Genomic DNA, 16,293 nt, shown 5'->3' on the forward strand with positions numbered 1-16,293 from the left:
ACACACACACTCACACACACACACACATTCACACACTCTCTCACACACACACACTCACATTCACACACTCACTCACTCACACACACACACTCACATTCACACACACACACACACTCCTTCACACACTCACATTCACACACACAAACACACACACACATACACACTCACACACACTCCTTCACACACTCACACTCACATTCACACACTCACACACAGACACTCACACACTCACTCACACACACACACACACAGACTCCTTCACACACCTTCACACACTCACACTCACATTCACACACTCACACACACACACACACTCACATACACACACACACACACTCCTTCACGCACTCACACTCACATTCACACACTCACACACACACACACACACACTCACACACACACACACACACACTCACTCACTCACTCACACACACACACTCACACACACACACTCACATGCACACACTCACACGCACACACTCACATTCACACACTCTCTCACACACAAACACAGTCACACCAGTAAACCTTACATCGTGCAATGTATATGTCTTAAGTTAAAGTGCTGAGTGCAGCAGCAACTGTCCTCTCTGCAGACCTGACTTAACTGCCCCACACTGTGATGGACGTGGTGATGACCGACTCTATGATGGCTGTGTAGATCCACACCATCAGCTCCTGGGGCAGGTTGAACTTCCTCAGCTGATGCAGGAAGTACATCCTCTGCTGGAGCTCTGATGGAGCTGATGTTGCTGTCCCACTTCAGGTCCCTGGTGATTTTTGTGCCCAGGAACTTGCAGGACTCCACTGCCGCCACAGTTCTGTCCAGCACGGTGAGTGCTGACAGGGTTGGAGGGCTCCTCCTGAAGTCCACTGTCATCTCCACTGTTTTCGCTGTATTCAGCACCAGATTGTTGTAGCTGCTCCAAAGGACCACCTGATCAACCACCCGTCTGTAAGCAGACTCGTCACCATCTTGGATGAGACCAATGACTGTAGTGTCATCTGCATACTTCAAGATTTTGACTGAGGGGTCCGTGGAGGTACAGTCGTTCGTGTACAGTGAGAAGAGCAATGGTGAGAGAACACCACCCTGTGGAGCGCCTGTACTGATGATATGGGTGTTTGAGGTGAACTTTCCCAACCTCACCTGCTGCTTTTTGCCAGTGAGGAAGTTGGTGATCCACTGGCAGGTGGGGGTCCGCACGCTAAGTTGGAGTAGTTTGTTGTGTAGCTGTCCTGGGATGATCGTATTAAAGGCTGAGCTGAAGTCCAAGAACAGAATTCTTGCAAACGTTCCTGGGTGTTCAAGCTGTTGGAGAATAAGATTGAGTCCCATGTTCACTGCGTCGTCCACTGACCTGTTTGCCCGGTATGCCAACTGCAGGGGGGTCTAGCAGAGGGTCTGTGATGTTCTTCAGATGGGAGATCACCAGTCTCTCAAAAGATTTCATGACTACAGAGGTCAAAGCAACAGGTCTGTAGTCATTCAACCTGTGATGGTTGCTTTCTTGGGAACTGGTATAATGGTGGAGCGTTTGAAGCAGGAAGGTACGACACACAGCTCCAGTGATTTGTTGAAGATTGTTGTGAAGATGAGTGCGAGCTGGTCGGCACAGGCCCTCAGACAGGAGGGTGATACACCATCTGGTCCTGGTGCTTTTCTCACTTTAAATAATAAAGCAACCTCAGTTTTTAACAAAGTGCTAAATCTTATTATTATTATTATTATTATTATTGCTTCCAAGTATCAGCAAATACACTATATGGCCAAAATTATGTCTCCTAATTGTTGAGATCAGGTGTTTCAGCCACACCCATTACTAACCAGGGTATAAAATCACTAATGCTCTTCTGACTGAATGGACACAAATTCCCACAGACTCACTCAAATCTTGTAGGAAGCTTCCCATTGTTTTTGAATGGGATATACAATAAGCTTGTTTAGGTGTGACGGTCAGGTGCTTACATACTTTTGTTCTTTACAGTGTACGTACATGAGAAATATTTTAGATATCAGTATCGGCCCACACTTTCCATATCAGAATCAGAATCAAGCTTTATTGGCCAGCTATGCTTACGCATACAAGGAATTTGGTTTTGGTTACAGGAGCTCACAGTACACAGTACCACACAGACATTTACACGTAGTGAATAAAATAAAATAAATATAAAATATTACAAAATAAAATAAAATAAAACATGCATTCCTACCATCACTGACTCAAACACACACACACACACACACACACACACAGTTATACCTGTAAACCTTACATTGTTTAGTTAAAGCGTGTATAGTGGCAGAGAAAGGGATCAGTGAGGTAACAGTCTGATAAGTGGGGAGGTAAGTAAGATTCTAGAATCAAAGTATCTCTAAAATATGACAAGTGGTTCCAAACTTCAGAACAGCAGTGTAGGTGAAAGCTCACAAATTAATTTCCTGCATGATGGCTAAAAATGATATCTAACGTTATTATATAATATTGTCTTATTACTTGAGAAATGTCAGGAGTTCCACACAGATACACCAACACACATCGCCATGTGCATAAAGTAAAAACATTCACCGACAGCACTGAGGAAAACTTTGATTATTAGAAAAATTTGATTATGAATTCAAATTGTTTTGTTCTGTATATTTTCACTGTTTTTCAGTAAAAATGTAAAGATCTGCCCAACTGGACACTTTTAAGAGTAATTCTAAAGGGTTAAAAGCATCACCGCAACCCAATGTAAAAACTACCAAATATTTCCAGGGGAATAAATCCAATGATTATCATCATCCAAATGAAATTTCAGACTTACACAGATCAGAGCCATCAGTAAATGTGTTGAGTTTAGCTTTGAACCCATAAGTTTGGTTAAAAGAGTAAAAAATAAATAAATAAAAAAAATAAATAAAAAAAGGGGGGGTTCTTATCCGTGGGGGCTTCTTACCCCAAAAGTTACACTCTGTATGCTGTTCTGAGCTCAGTGCTGTAACAGACACACCAGATGTTAAGAGGATAATGGACAGCAGAAGAAGCTAAATGGAAACATAGTGGCTCACCCGCTCCTCAATTATGGGTAAAGAGATGTCGATAAAGGCCTCCTTCACTGTAGAAATCTGAGAGGACACACACACACACACACACACACACACACACACACACACACTTTAGCACTATAATCTATAATTTACATCCCATTACAGTAACGTTGTTGTTGACCAGTTAATGAAGATTCACCTAAACACCCCTAAAATAAATACAATAATATATACACAAATAAACACCTTCAGAAACACCTACATGTTCACATTCTTCACACATGATGGTGTTCGTCAACTCTCCCACAAAAATTCGGTCCACAAAGTTCATCTTCACCCCCTCCTTTCCGTACGCTGTGAGGAGGAAAACACACACAGTAAACTGGAGCTTAAAAAACAAACAAACACCAACACAAGAGAAGCACGTTCACATCACTGAAAGAGTTTTTTATATATATATATATATATATATATATATATATATATATATATATATATATATATATATATACATATATATATATATATATAGCACCAAAAAGCATGGTTCTATTGCACCAAGTGTGACATCGTAACAATAGAAGAACCCTTTTTGGTGGCAATATATATATATATATATATGTCAGTACATGAATAACAAACAAACACACAAAAAATCCTCATATTTTTCATTAAAACAAAAAAAAGTTCACTCAATTTCAGACAATATGTGTTTCAGTAGTGATGATTCTTAAATGTTCCACACTGATTTTCACACTTTGGGACACATTTACTTCAATGGCATCTAACTGCTCACCATGTGGCCATGAGGGACAGGGATGCAGCCTCACGTCCTGCTCTAAAATGCAGGGGCGTGGCTTTTTTTAAAAATTAAATCTAAAGTTTGAACACCTCTGGTTAAAACATGTTGTTTATTTTCTAAGTGAAATTAGTGAAGAAACCCTCTACAGTCAACATACATAAATTAGGCCTTTTCTTGCTAATTTTCGTGCACAGTTTCTATTTATTTAGTTAAAATACACTTTAACACTAAATGTTGGAAGTTGTAGTGAAAACAAGCTAAAAAACTGTAATTCGATATTCATTATTTCTCACATGTAGCTTATTTAAAGAAGGGAAGAAATTCTGTGTAACGTTCAGATCCTGAACTTTCAATCCATATCACACTTGTGTTTGTATGAGAGGAGACATCCTTTATCCATTAACATCCTCTATTCCATATCTTTAGATTTTCCTGACTGTATTATTATTTTTATTCACATTACGAAGACTTCTGATAGGTTAGAGGGCTTGGATTTGTTTGATGCTGTAAACACAATAGCTGTACAATAGAAAATGTTTTGATTATGGCTGAACAAAGTTTCCAAACACCAGGCTTTAAAATCCTCAATACCTGCTGAGAATCTTCCATTCCTATAAACACAAGTAAATAAACATGTGACACTGCCACTAGATGGCGATATTGCTCTAAGTGACAAACAAAAACAAGCTGTGAATGAGTCTGTACTGTACGTGTGTGTGTGTGAGTTTGTGTGTGTGTGTGTGTGTGAGTGAGTGAGTGAGTGAGTGTGAGATACAGCTTCACTACCTTTCACTTGTCGTTTGGTTTCCTCGTCAGCCGTCTTCTCAGTGGGGTTATTGAAAGCTTTCAGGATGGCTGCTTTGATTCGCTGTCAATTTAAAGACCAGAAATAAAAGAATCTCATTATTGGCTTTAAAAGGACACCTTCATCACTGCCTCACATTAAATATCCATGAAGACATTTAATGTATACAGTAGTTAATCCATTCTTTAAATTACTGAAGATTTTAACACACTTGAAAAGCAGAGAAACGTCTGGTTTAAATATCTAAATACTTACAGCCTTGATAGAGTCTAACAGCCATCAGTCACAGATAAAATTACTACGTTTTGCCTTCTAGTATTTAATATTAGTTGAAATCAAACCATTTTAATATGTTAAGAGATTAGAGGAAACATAGTGATACAGGGCTGCTAATATACTGTAATTATTAATATTTTTTTACTCTGCATAAAATAAAATTAAAAGATGGGGGTGGGGGTGGAGGGTTTGGGGTGAGCAGTATCTGATTTTATATCTTGCATATCATCACTGTCCAAAGAAAACAAACGGCTTATTTACAGAGAAGAAAAACACTCTTTACTTTCAGTTTAAGGTGATGTAAAGAGATTTTATTCCAAGCACATTTGGAGCAGCTATACTGCTCCAGTCTTCATAAATTTCCCCACAATATAAAGAATATCTACCCTGTTTAAATGTAGAAAAGTAAAAAAAAAAAAAAAGTTTTCTTTGAAAATATGAATCACATTATTTTCACCATTATTTGACTTTTTAAAGAAAAACTGAAAAAACAGTTGTTGCACTATCCATATAGACCGCACTGCCCTGCATTGTACTGTGTTTTATTGTACCACAGGAGCTACACTGTGTAGTGAACATTAAGATCCACATTGTGTTGTGAGAAGTGTGTTGAACTTGTTAACATTCAGAGCGACTGGCGTCCTTGTTTGTTACTCTCGCTGTTTTTATGTGTGCGGCGGGTCACGCAGGGAGCCGTTCAGTGTGTTTCAGAGTTTAAGTGTTTGCTGAATGTGAATTTCAATGCTGTACATACCTGAAGACCCCTGTGACCTTCCATACACTCTGCATCTGAATGCAGAAGAGCAAGCAGGTGTGCTTTTCCATGCCATGTGCCCTAGAAGGTGTGTGTGTGTGTGTGTGTGTGTGTGTGTGTGTGTGTGTGTGTGTGTGTGTGTGTTTCTTTAGCCCCCTAATTAGCATTGCTGCAGTAACAGCAGCAGAAAAAAAAACACCCCAAGGTCATAAGGAAGAAACACTGAGGATTCAAAAGGTGAACTTTCTTGCGTGGAAAGTAACGCAGTGCACAGCTGTGGAATACAGACAAACTGTGATACAGTCCTGCAATACAGCATTGAGCACAAGTCAAACACTACATTTATTTAATTAACCAGAAAATGACACAGTGACCCCAACAACGGAATATAACATTTTTCAGTATTTTGTGTGTCGACTCTGTCTCTGTTAGACCTTCCACTCTTTTGAGGGGTCTTGCTTTCAGTTTTTCAAAGAAATCTGCAGGGAAGTTTTTTTCACACCTCCAAAGTTCTGTCTTAGAAGTTGGTTTATCATTTTCTGAAGTACACTGAGTGATGCTGAGGTCTGGACTCTGGAGTCTGGTCAGTCTTTTGGTTTAAAAACAACAGCAGGTTCTTTGATTGATTGATTTTCTCAGTGAGGTTCTTCTTGATCAGCTACACATCCTTTCAGACCCACAGCGCTGAGTCGTCTTCTGACAGTGGAAGGATGGACAGAAACACCTGTATTTTGGATTTGGATTCTCTCAGATCTGGAGGAATCCCTTTCTCTGCATCTTTCAATCAATTTTATGAACCCCAGTTTTGGAAATGCTATTTTTGTCCCTTTGACTTCGCCCTTCTTTACGCACTTTCATATTAATATCTACTCAAATATTTATAACAGTAATTAATGCTATACTTCTGACTACAGTTGCTTTTGTTTGATTACATGAATAATTGATCACACAGCTCAATTACACATTGCAACCTTGTGATATTAGTATTACAAAGGCCTACATCCTGGTGATTACAGAATTAACAAATGACCGTAAACACATGTACCTCCTTTTTATATCCTTTTCTACATCATCTGAACATGGCAGCTGTGCTTCACATCATGTGAAAATGTCATGATGAATGGACCAGTAAAAATGATCCAACATCATTTGGAGTTAAATCTTTTTACATCAACCTACGTTAAAATAACGTTTTTTTCTTTCTCTTTTAAGGTCACTATTTTGGAGATGCTTGTTTTCCCTTAAACAGCGACAAGCTGGACTACAAATACACTAAAGTGGACCTGATTGTAAAGGATATCAGGGATGTATATATGCTCGTATCAGTGAGTGTGTTGGTGAGTGTGTGAGGTTAATGGGAGGCGACGTGGTCAGTGAGTGTGTTAGCGAGTTAGCTGTGAGGAGACACAGCCACAGTAAAGCACTAATCAATAGATAATTGGTCGTGGTGGCGTTTGTCTGGGGGTTTTGACCAATTTCGCTATTGTCCTGTCTCCATGCCATGGCTATTTAGGTCAAAAGCCTGGCTAATCCCTCTCCTTCACCCCAAAACCCCCTCTCAGAGAGGCACCCCACTGCGCCCCTCACTAATTAATCACCAGCCCAACGCCTAAACACACACACACTCGCTGTCTCAGAGGAGTGTATGTGATCCTCTCTTAAGAATCCATCCCTACATGCAAGTCCCTGCTCAGACCAGATCATTACCCAATAGGATAATTGGCAATAATTACCAATTAGCATATTTTCACTACTCATGCTAACAGCTAATAAACGCTGATCTTGGTGGCGTTGGTGCTTAGCGGCAGGTTGGCTGAAGGGCTGTAGTTCACACGCACCTTGAAGCGGAACCCGTGGAGAGATAAGTGCATAACTTAAGTTCCGCATAATTACATTGTTAAAATGTAAACAAGGTCATTCAGAGTGATTCTCTGTGAAACGTGCCGTTCTATGGAGTCAGAACTGTTCACAGTGGTGGTGATGGGAACCAGACGTCCAAAACATTTAACCCTGTAAAAGCTCTCTCACAACTTAATACATGAAAATAAGACAGGAATACGCTGCACACTGACCGAGACGTTATTTTAAGACTGTTCTGAGATCATATTATGGCCTAAAATGTAATTTTACTTTACATGCAGAGCAGAGAGGTACATGAAAGGCATTACCAAGCAAAACAGTCCACAAAGAAAATCTTTTTTTCAGTGTTACCACCATTTTATCATAAAACTCAGACGACACATGTAGGTTCACTGATCGTTAAGAGTGTAAATGAAACTGCTATATTTCAGTTGTAAACACTGTGAGCCCTGGTTCCCATCACCACTGTAAAGAAATATCAAGTTGGAAAGTTTCTCAAATCATTCTATATGACTTTGCTTCTTAATATCTGAATTATGCAGAGATACTGAAGAAAGAAAAAAGTGTAATTCCCCTTTAAACTCATGGAAAACATGTAATACTTGCACAATTTTGAGACATTTATTAGTTTATATTGAGAAAAAATTTGGACGCAGATTTAAATCTGTGACATTTTGCGGTTTGATATTGTGTTTTGAAAATAAGGTGAAGGTGAAATGGATTACAGCCATCAAAAAACAGGCATCATTAAATAGACACACTATTCACATATTTAGATGCAAAGCCTTTGTAGTAACACTTCACTAAAACAAACAATGGATAACACTAAAGAGCCAAAATAACACCAAAAAACCTCCAAGGCCAACTGCTATTTATCAAAACAAACTACACTGCCCTGATATTCTACATTAAAGGGTTAAAGAAAACTGAGCTGTTCTATAGTTTTTAAATAAGAGCTTAACGTAACACAGAAGAAAAACATGCTATTCATTCACCAGTCAATACAGTCCATATGTGCTTTTTGGCAAATTAAGCTAAACATACAGTCCTGTGCAAAAGTCAGAGACCCACCCCCGCTCTCTATTTAGTACAAGTCTTTTGGGAGATGTTTCTGAGGAGGGTTAGATTTGAGATGATCCCCTTGCATAAGGAAGGAAAATTAGTGAAAAAAGTAGTTTCCAAAACTGGAGAAACTGATTTAAAGCTAGAGAGAAAATGTGTCTCCTAGCAACCACCTGGAAGAGCTGGTAGACCCCCAAACTGCCCCCATCAGATAAACAGCACTTAAAGCTTTCATCTCTGAGAGAGAGGAGAAAATCAAGCTGATCAGATCTGAAAACATCCACAGGTGTTTCTGTCCATCCTTCCACTGTGAGAAGACGACTCAGCGCTGTGGGTCTGAAAGGATGTGTAGCTGATCAAGAAGAACCTCACTGAGAAAAGGAGACGGACACATCAAACAAAGAAGCTGAACGATGGACTGACCACCTTTTTATTTCTTTGTTCTGTTTTAAAACATTCGGTTATGAAAAGGTACAAATACAAGCTTTTCACCTGGAAAAAACTTATTTAAGGTTCACAGTCAGACCTTTATTTCTAACAGTGTGTATATGGTTCTATATAGCACCAAAAAGGGTTCTTCTATTGTGTAATGTCAGCCTTGTTACAGTAAAAGAACCCTTTTTAGTGCTACACAGAACCTTTTCAGAAAGGTTATATACAGAACCATCCACAGTGCATTCTCCATTAATCCGCTTTCATAATGCAACTTTGATTACACAAAAGGTTCTTTATAAACAGAACATTTTTCTTTACTAAAGAACCCTTGAAGAACGATTATTTTTAAGTGTGATGCTCTCTGACTTTTCCACAGTACTGTACATTCTAACTGGATCTGTGGGAAGAAAACGCAGGGCGTTTTCTGCACATACAGGGTTATTATAGCGACTGTGAAGCTGCTCAGACTCTCAACGCTGAAAGCTAATGTAACTGTAAGTACTGCACTGCTGTGCTGAGTCTGGGACACACGCATGCATGAATGAACAAATGTGGTTAATGAGAGCATTTGTGCAGTGTGAGCCCCCCTGACCCCCCCCCCGCGTGTGTGTGTGTGGGTGTGTGTGACTCCCACTCAGCAGCTGTGTGTTTCCCAGGCTGCACAATGCGTCCTGCCTGCCGCGCCACTCGCAGGGTTTCTAAGTGCCACAACTGTGAGCATTCACAGGTCTGAGTGGGGTCCGTCCCAACTCCTTCAGGCTCACAGGGCCACTGGGCCACCGGGCAAGGCCACCACGTCCTGACCACATGCCTGTTTCGCCTGGGGGGGCCTTGGGGGGGCTCCCCAAAACTCACTACTGAGCTATGAACCTAATGATAAGCCATAAAGTCAGTACAGAACGTTAGAGATGCACCGATACAGAATTTCTGAGTCGATAATGATATCTGGTAACGTCTCATGGCCGATACAGATGTTTTAAAACAAGCTGACTTTATAATCCATATTGTCCAAAAAACAATTTTACCTCCATTACCATTGATTTTTATTTCTCTACATCTTCTGAGCACATTAGCTGTCCTTTATATTGTGAGACAATGTAATGATGAATGAACCCAAATCATCATCAATGATGTTCCAAAATCATCCAGAATAAAACCTCTTTTCATGAACTTACAATAGCAGTGAAGAGAGCTTTTGCCTCCTAATGACAGACAGCATTTTAATAGTTAACAAGCTCTGATGGTACATGATTGACCTTGAATTAGAGTAAAATAGACGTCCACCTCTAAAAGCTTCCTCACAGAAAGTTCCTACATGAAATGGTTATGAATTCACTGCCTGATGACTGAGACACTGTTTTATGATAGTTTTGCTTTATGTTTTTGGCTTAAAGTGAAGTGATACATGCAGGACATTATTCATTTCAAAAAAGTTCCCAAATAAAACTTTTTCCACTATTTTACTATAATATCAAGATTACATATAATAATTCAATTATGCAGAAATTTTGAAAAAAAAGATGGGATTCCACTAATGCTTTTAAGGTCTTTAATAAAAATGCTGTCTGGATAGAGACCTAGATTGACTGCAAAATTCAGTCAAAAACACTGTTGCTGCAGAATTTGAGTGTTTTTATGTTCAGTTTTAACATAAAACATCGGAGACCTGTGATGTACAGTAAGGTAATCTAACGTGTTTTTCTGGCCATTTACACCCCTACTGTCTTCTCTCCAGTGAAAACACACTCACCTTGCTCTCCTCCACCCTGACCGAGTCCAGCAGGTAGTGCAGGAGCTCCTGACTGTCCTGCTGCTGGTAGCCCTTAAAGCGCGGAGCCCTGCGGAGAGGAGGACACGGAATAAACTGCTGTTCCACAAACAACACTGTAAACACTTCAATACAGGCCAAAAGAAGACAAGCCAATTGTTTGTACACTCTCTCTCTCTCTCTCACCCTACACACACACACACACACACACACACACACACACACACACACACACACACACACAGGCAGACAGCAGGAAAAATGTCCATTCTCTGAGCTCAAGGCCTTTCCTCTGTTACTGCATTCGGAAACTCTCCAGGTTTTAGTCCCTTACAGCAGCTATTATTCTACTGCTGACAGCTTTCTTTCAACCAGCTGAGGTCACACACACACACACACACACACACACACACACATCCACAAAAAACCCACACACATACACAAGCACACTTCTTAAGAAAAATGGGTTATTTTCAGGTTTTCCGCTAATTCTGTTCATTCGTCAGTGCATATAAACAGCAGACCAACAGATCAAACAGTGCCAGATCAACCTGGCACAACTAAACAGTGAACACACACACACACACACACACACACACACACACACACACACACCTTCTAGATTAAAGTAAGAATGAAACAACCTACTAAGTAAGACCCTCAAGTTTCTGCCACTGCAGAGCAACAATACTAACCCTATCTAACCAAACACTCAACAGCCCATAATATTCATACAGTTCTTTGTGTTCTGTCACAAATAAAACACACCAAACATATGAATGAACAGCACTGAGAAACATGAAATGTGGCTTGTGCTAAAGTTCTGACATTTTTTTTCCAGTTTTATTTTTTCCAATATTTTAACTCTGCAAATAAATAGAAACTGTCCACTACAGAACAGTAACAATATTTATGTTTGTTCTCTGTAAAAAATGTGTTCAAATCAACAAAAACGCAGTTCTTTCCGGAGGTGTCCACACTTTTGCATGACTCCATGTCTATACACACTGACCAGCCAATTCATTTAGAATAGTCTACTGTAAAATACTAAAACACTCTACTCTAAAATACTACAATACTCTGAAATACTACAATACTTTACTCTGAAATACTACTATACTCTAAAATACTATACATTACTCTAAAATACTACAATACTCTACTCTGAAATACTACAATACTCTACTCTAACATACTATAATACTCTAAAATACTACAATACTCTACTCTGAAATACTACAATACTCTACTCTAAAATACTATAATACTCTAAAATACTACAATACTTTACTCTGAAATACTACAATACTCTAAAATACGACACATTACTCTAAAATACTACAACGGTTTACTCTAAAATGCTACAATACTCTACTCTAAAATACTACAACATCCTACTCTAAAATACTATAATACTCTGAAATACTACAACACTTTACTCTGAAATACTGCAATAATTTACCCTAAAATACTACAATACTTCACTCAAGCTTGTGTCTATTTTTTTGTTCTGCCTGATTGATGTAAGTTTGTGCAATTATATATTGCTACTGTAACACTGCAATCAATCTATCTAGAACACTGCCTTGTGTCTGCACTGTCAATTTTCTCAGTTAATAAATGTAGCAAAAAATAAATAATAATAATAATAATAATAATAATAATACTTAAACACTGAATTATATTCTGACAGCCCTAATCAGTGTTAACCATTTGTTAGATTTTTACTGTACTTTACACAAAAGAAACCCTTAGTAACGTCTTATAGTGTTAATCTGGAACACCTGGTCAGTCCGACAGCCGCAGTACATTACAGAAAGTGTAGGGGGCAAAATGACCTCAACTATTTCACTGCACCATAAGAGAAAAAAGTGCTGCACTCAAAAATGTAAGTATAAATTACAGTGAGAAAGTGGAGAGGAAGAGAGAAGTGAATTCAAAAGTATTAACGGCGAGAAAACCCAGTATTTAAAGTTCCTATCCAGAACCGGTTTATCTGATCAACGCTTCACTAAACTAAATCAGGAGTCCTGCTGTTGGAATTTAACACATATATGCAACGGCTGGACCAAAACAAGATATCAACGACTATCAATAACAAGAAGCTACTGCTACATTTTACTGTGACTAAAAAAACACATACAAGCCCACACAGTTTTAAACGGTGTTCATGGCTTCAGACAGTACTGTACACATCAGTGATCTACACTCGTTTCCAAAACTCTTCTCCATAGCGCCCCCAACTTCTGAAACCAAAACTATGCATTTGCAGTCAATTCTAGGAATAACGGTCGGCTGCTGGTCATGATAAATCAGACGCAGAAACTCTCAGAAGAGCTGGAATGAACAAGATGACATGCTGACCACACTGATCAGTTTCAGCACAGCACAGTGTTTCAAGTCAAGTCAAGAGGGTTTTATTGTCATTTCATCTGTGTAGAAGTACACAGTGGAGTGAAACGACGTTCCTCCAGGAACAACACGGTGCAACATGGAAAACAGACAGTACAAAGTGCAAACGTGCAGACATGAGTGTACAAAACATTACACTAGAAACAGTACAATAAATATGATAATTAAAACAGACATTAGACACAGTAAACAGACAGGACAGTACAGGACAGTGCAGGACAGTGCAGAACAGTGCAGGACAGAGCAGGACAGTGCAGAACAGTGCAGGACAGTGCAGGACAGTGCAGGACAGTGCAGAACAGTGCAGCGTCACAGCACTCATTTCTGAGCATGAGGTAGTGAGAAGAGAAGGTGCAGAGATGTCTAACATGCTGTGATCTGTGAGTATCTTCATCATAGCCCTGAGCTGCATACAGTGGACGGTGAGCTGCCATGTTGGAGATGGTGGAGTCACGCCTCCTGCTTTCTCACTCCTCAGGCACTCTCTCCTTGAACTCTCCCCTGTCCACCTTGGGCCAGATGTTAGCCAGATGCTGCAGCCAGATGCTTTTCAGTGGCCAGAGCTGCAGAAACCTGTTGTGCAGTGCCAGCCGTGCAGGGCCAGCTGGTGTGGTGTCATCCACAGACGTTAGGATTAAAGAGAGGCCAAAGGTCACAGCTCACCGAACTACAGTGCGCTGCATGTAAGGGCTCGTGTAAAAGAAGCTACAGAAGAATGTAACAGTAGCCTCTGACTGTCTCTCCAGTCGTAAAAAAGCTATAAATCTGACATCCTTTTTGCTCAAGAAAGAGGCGGAACTGACCCTCACAGAAATCTGACTGGCCACCACAGTGTCCCTGACACTGAAGCTAGTGGTTGGTAGGTCACTAGACTGTCAAGTCACCTCCTCATCAGCCGCAGATTCATTTTAGGAAGCAAGAAAAAATGTTTGCTGTACTGGAACTGAACTAAGATGAGCATTCTGGTTCCTCATTTCAGTACCAGATGATGTCAAGATGGACCACTTCAGCACGGGGACCACCAGCCACCACAACCTCAATATTCTTATTATAATGAAATCTTTAATAACTGATTCCTTTTTTCAAAGCCTTTAAAAATAGTACCAGAGCATGTCTGTTAACTGTAAACATATATTAAATAAACATGTTTCTATTATTTTGGTCATGAGACTCACTGGCTTAGTGGTCCGAGTGGCCAGTGTAAATTTTTATATCTGCAGCTGTTGGTGAAAATAAGACACGTCAACTTTAAGAAGTAAATTCTTAAAAAAATAATAGTAATAATTAAAACTACTACTGGTTTTAAGAGATAAACATCTGAGCGGAACACAGAATTTCACCAACGAATGCCCTGATGTGGATGTGTGTGTGTGTGTGTGTGTGTGTGTAATAGGGCGGATGGTCAGGCAGTTTGGGTTGATGAATTCTGACGGTTTGTCCGGCTCTGGGTGGCCGAGCATAGAGAAGGAGCTTCTGCCACCTGCTCCAACACAGGCCACATCCCTCCCTTCATCCCTCCCTCCTCTTCTGTGTCTGTCCTCTGTCTCCTCCACAGAGCTTTGCCCAGGGGGCGCTTCATTAGGGGTCAAACCCCACCATCCAATAAAGTGCCACAGTGACGAGAAAACCCACCATTTCCACACAGACTGTTTAAATAATTTGAGAACAAAACTTGACTTTTCCACTTTACTAAAGTCAGTGTGAACTGGAAACCATGACGTTTCTTCACACCGTAACGCCGTATCAGGGAGGGTTTCTGAGACCTCCCTGAGGAGGTAAAACACAATATTACTGGTTAATATTTTTCACTGCCGGCTGGTTCACAGTGATGTAATTACAACTTAGTGATGTAATTACAACATTTTAGAGGCAGTTAAATGTCCCTGTACTTCCATTATATATAATGATGATAAACTAACGAGGTGAAAAAAGAGCCATTTTGATTCAGGTTGACTTTAATGGAACCGTTCTAAGGGTTTTACAGGTTAAAGTTTGTAAAATAATCTAATTCTCTCAGTTTACCCCTTATGCAAAAATACAACTGAAGACTTCCATTCCAAAATGCTGTATATTCATTTATAACCAGATGGCAAATGAAAAGAGCAACATCTGATGTATATGTATACATTTTCAGTGTTACTGATCAGAATATAGAAGTACTGAGAAAAATCTAGCTTCAGGATGACTCCTACTACACTTTCTAGCTTTGTGCTGTACAGTATGCAGTTTTTAATTTCCAGGCAAAACAGTCTTTAAGTACAAGCTATTGAATTTTGAAGAGATATTTCTGAGGAGATATAAGAACCCACTCTAATAAAGAAGAGAGAAGTGGAAAAAATGATTAAACAATGCAGAATAAAATGTGCCTCCTAACAGCCACCTGGAAGAGCTGGTAGACCCCAAAACTGCCCCCATCAGATAAACAGCACTTAAAGCTTTCATCTTTGAGAGAGAGGAGAAAATCAAGCTGATCAGATCTGAAAACATCCACAGGTGTTTCTGTCCATCCTTCCACTGTGAGAAGACGACTCAGCGCTGTGGGTCTGAAAGGATGTGTAGCTGTCAAGAAGAACCTCACTGAGAAAAGGAGACGGACACATCAAACAAAGAAGCTGAACGATGGACTGACCACCCCAGAGTCCAGACCTCAACACCACAATGTGATTGTGGATCATGAGAAGCAGAAAATGCAAACAAATTCTAAGACTGAACTTTGGAGGTGTGGAAAAACATCCCTGCAGATTTCATTCATAAACTAAAAGAAGGTTTAATGAAAAGAATGAAAGCTGTAATAAAGGCAGAGTGGACACAATAAATACTAAAGAAATGGTAGCTGTTGAGGCTCCTGTGTAATTTTCTGTTTGATATATATTTTCTGTTTCTGTTTGCATAAACTGTACTTAATGGCTGTTTTGACTGGAAACCAAATTAATAAAGGTCTCAGTTCAGTGCAGCAAAATGACAGTAATAACTTCAGAATTCTGAGGGTTGAAGTGCGACTCCTCCATTTCTCACTGTGTTACAGCGTGTAATAAACAAAAGTGAGAGCTTTTCTGCAACTGTGCATTCCTGGGGCTCAGTCTGGAGA

At 39.8% G+C, this 16,293-nt stretch overlaps 1 protein-coding gene across 3 annotated transcripts in view; it reads right to left on the reverse strand.

Annotated features, from left to right (window-relative positions):
- usp45 (ubiquitin specific peptidase 45) overlaps window positions 1–16,293 on the reverse strand; it is a 78,762-nt gene that overhangs the window by 20,757 nt on the left and 41,712 nt on the right. For all 3 annotated transcript variants that reach the window (XM_036564458.1, XM_036564457.1, XM_036564459.1), the window contains exons 9-12: window positions 10,776–10,863; window positions 4,620–4,701; window positions 3,294–3,385; window positions 3,053–3,109 (exon numbers count right to left, since the gene is read on the reverse strand). In XM_036564458.1, the coding sequence (XP_036420351.1) occupies window positions 3,053–3,109; window positions 3,294–3,385; window positions 4,620–4,701; window positions 10,776–10,863 (319 nt within the window). The remainder of the gene's footprint in view (window positions 1–3,052; window positions 3,110–3,293; window positions 3,386–4,619; window positions 4,702–10,775; window positions 10,864–16,293) is intronic.

Source organism: Colossoma macropomum, unplaced genomic scaffold (genome assembly GCF_904425465.1).
Source record: "Colossoma macropomum unplaced genomic scaffold, Colossoma_macropomum, whole genome shotgun sequence".
NCBI lineage: Eukaryota > Metazoa > Chordata > Actinopteri > Characiformes > Serrasalmidae > Colossoma > Colossoma macropomum.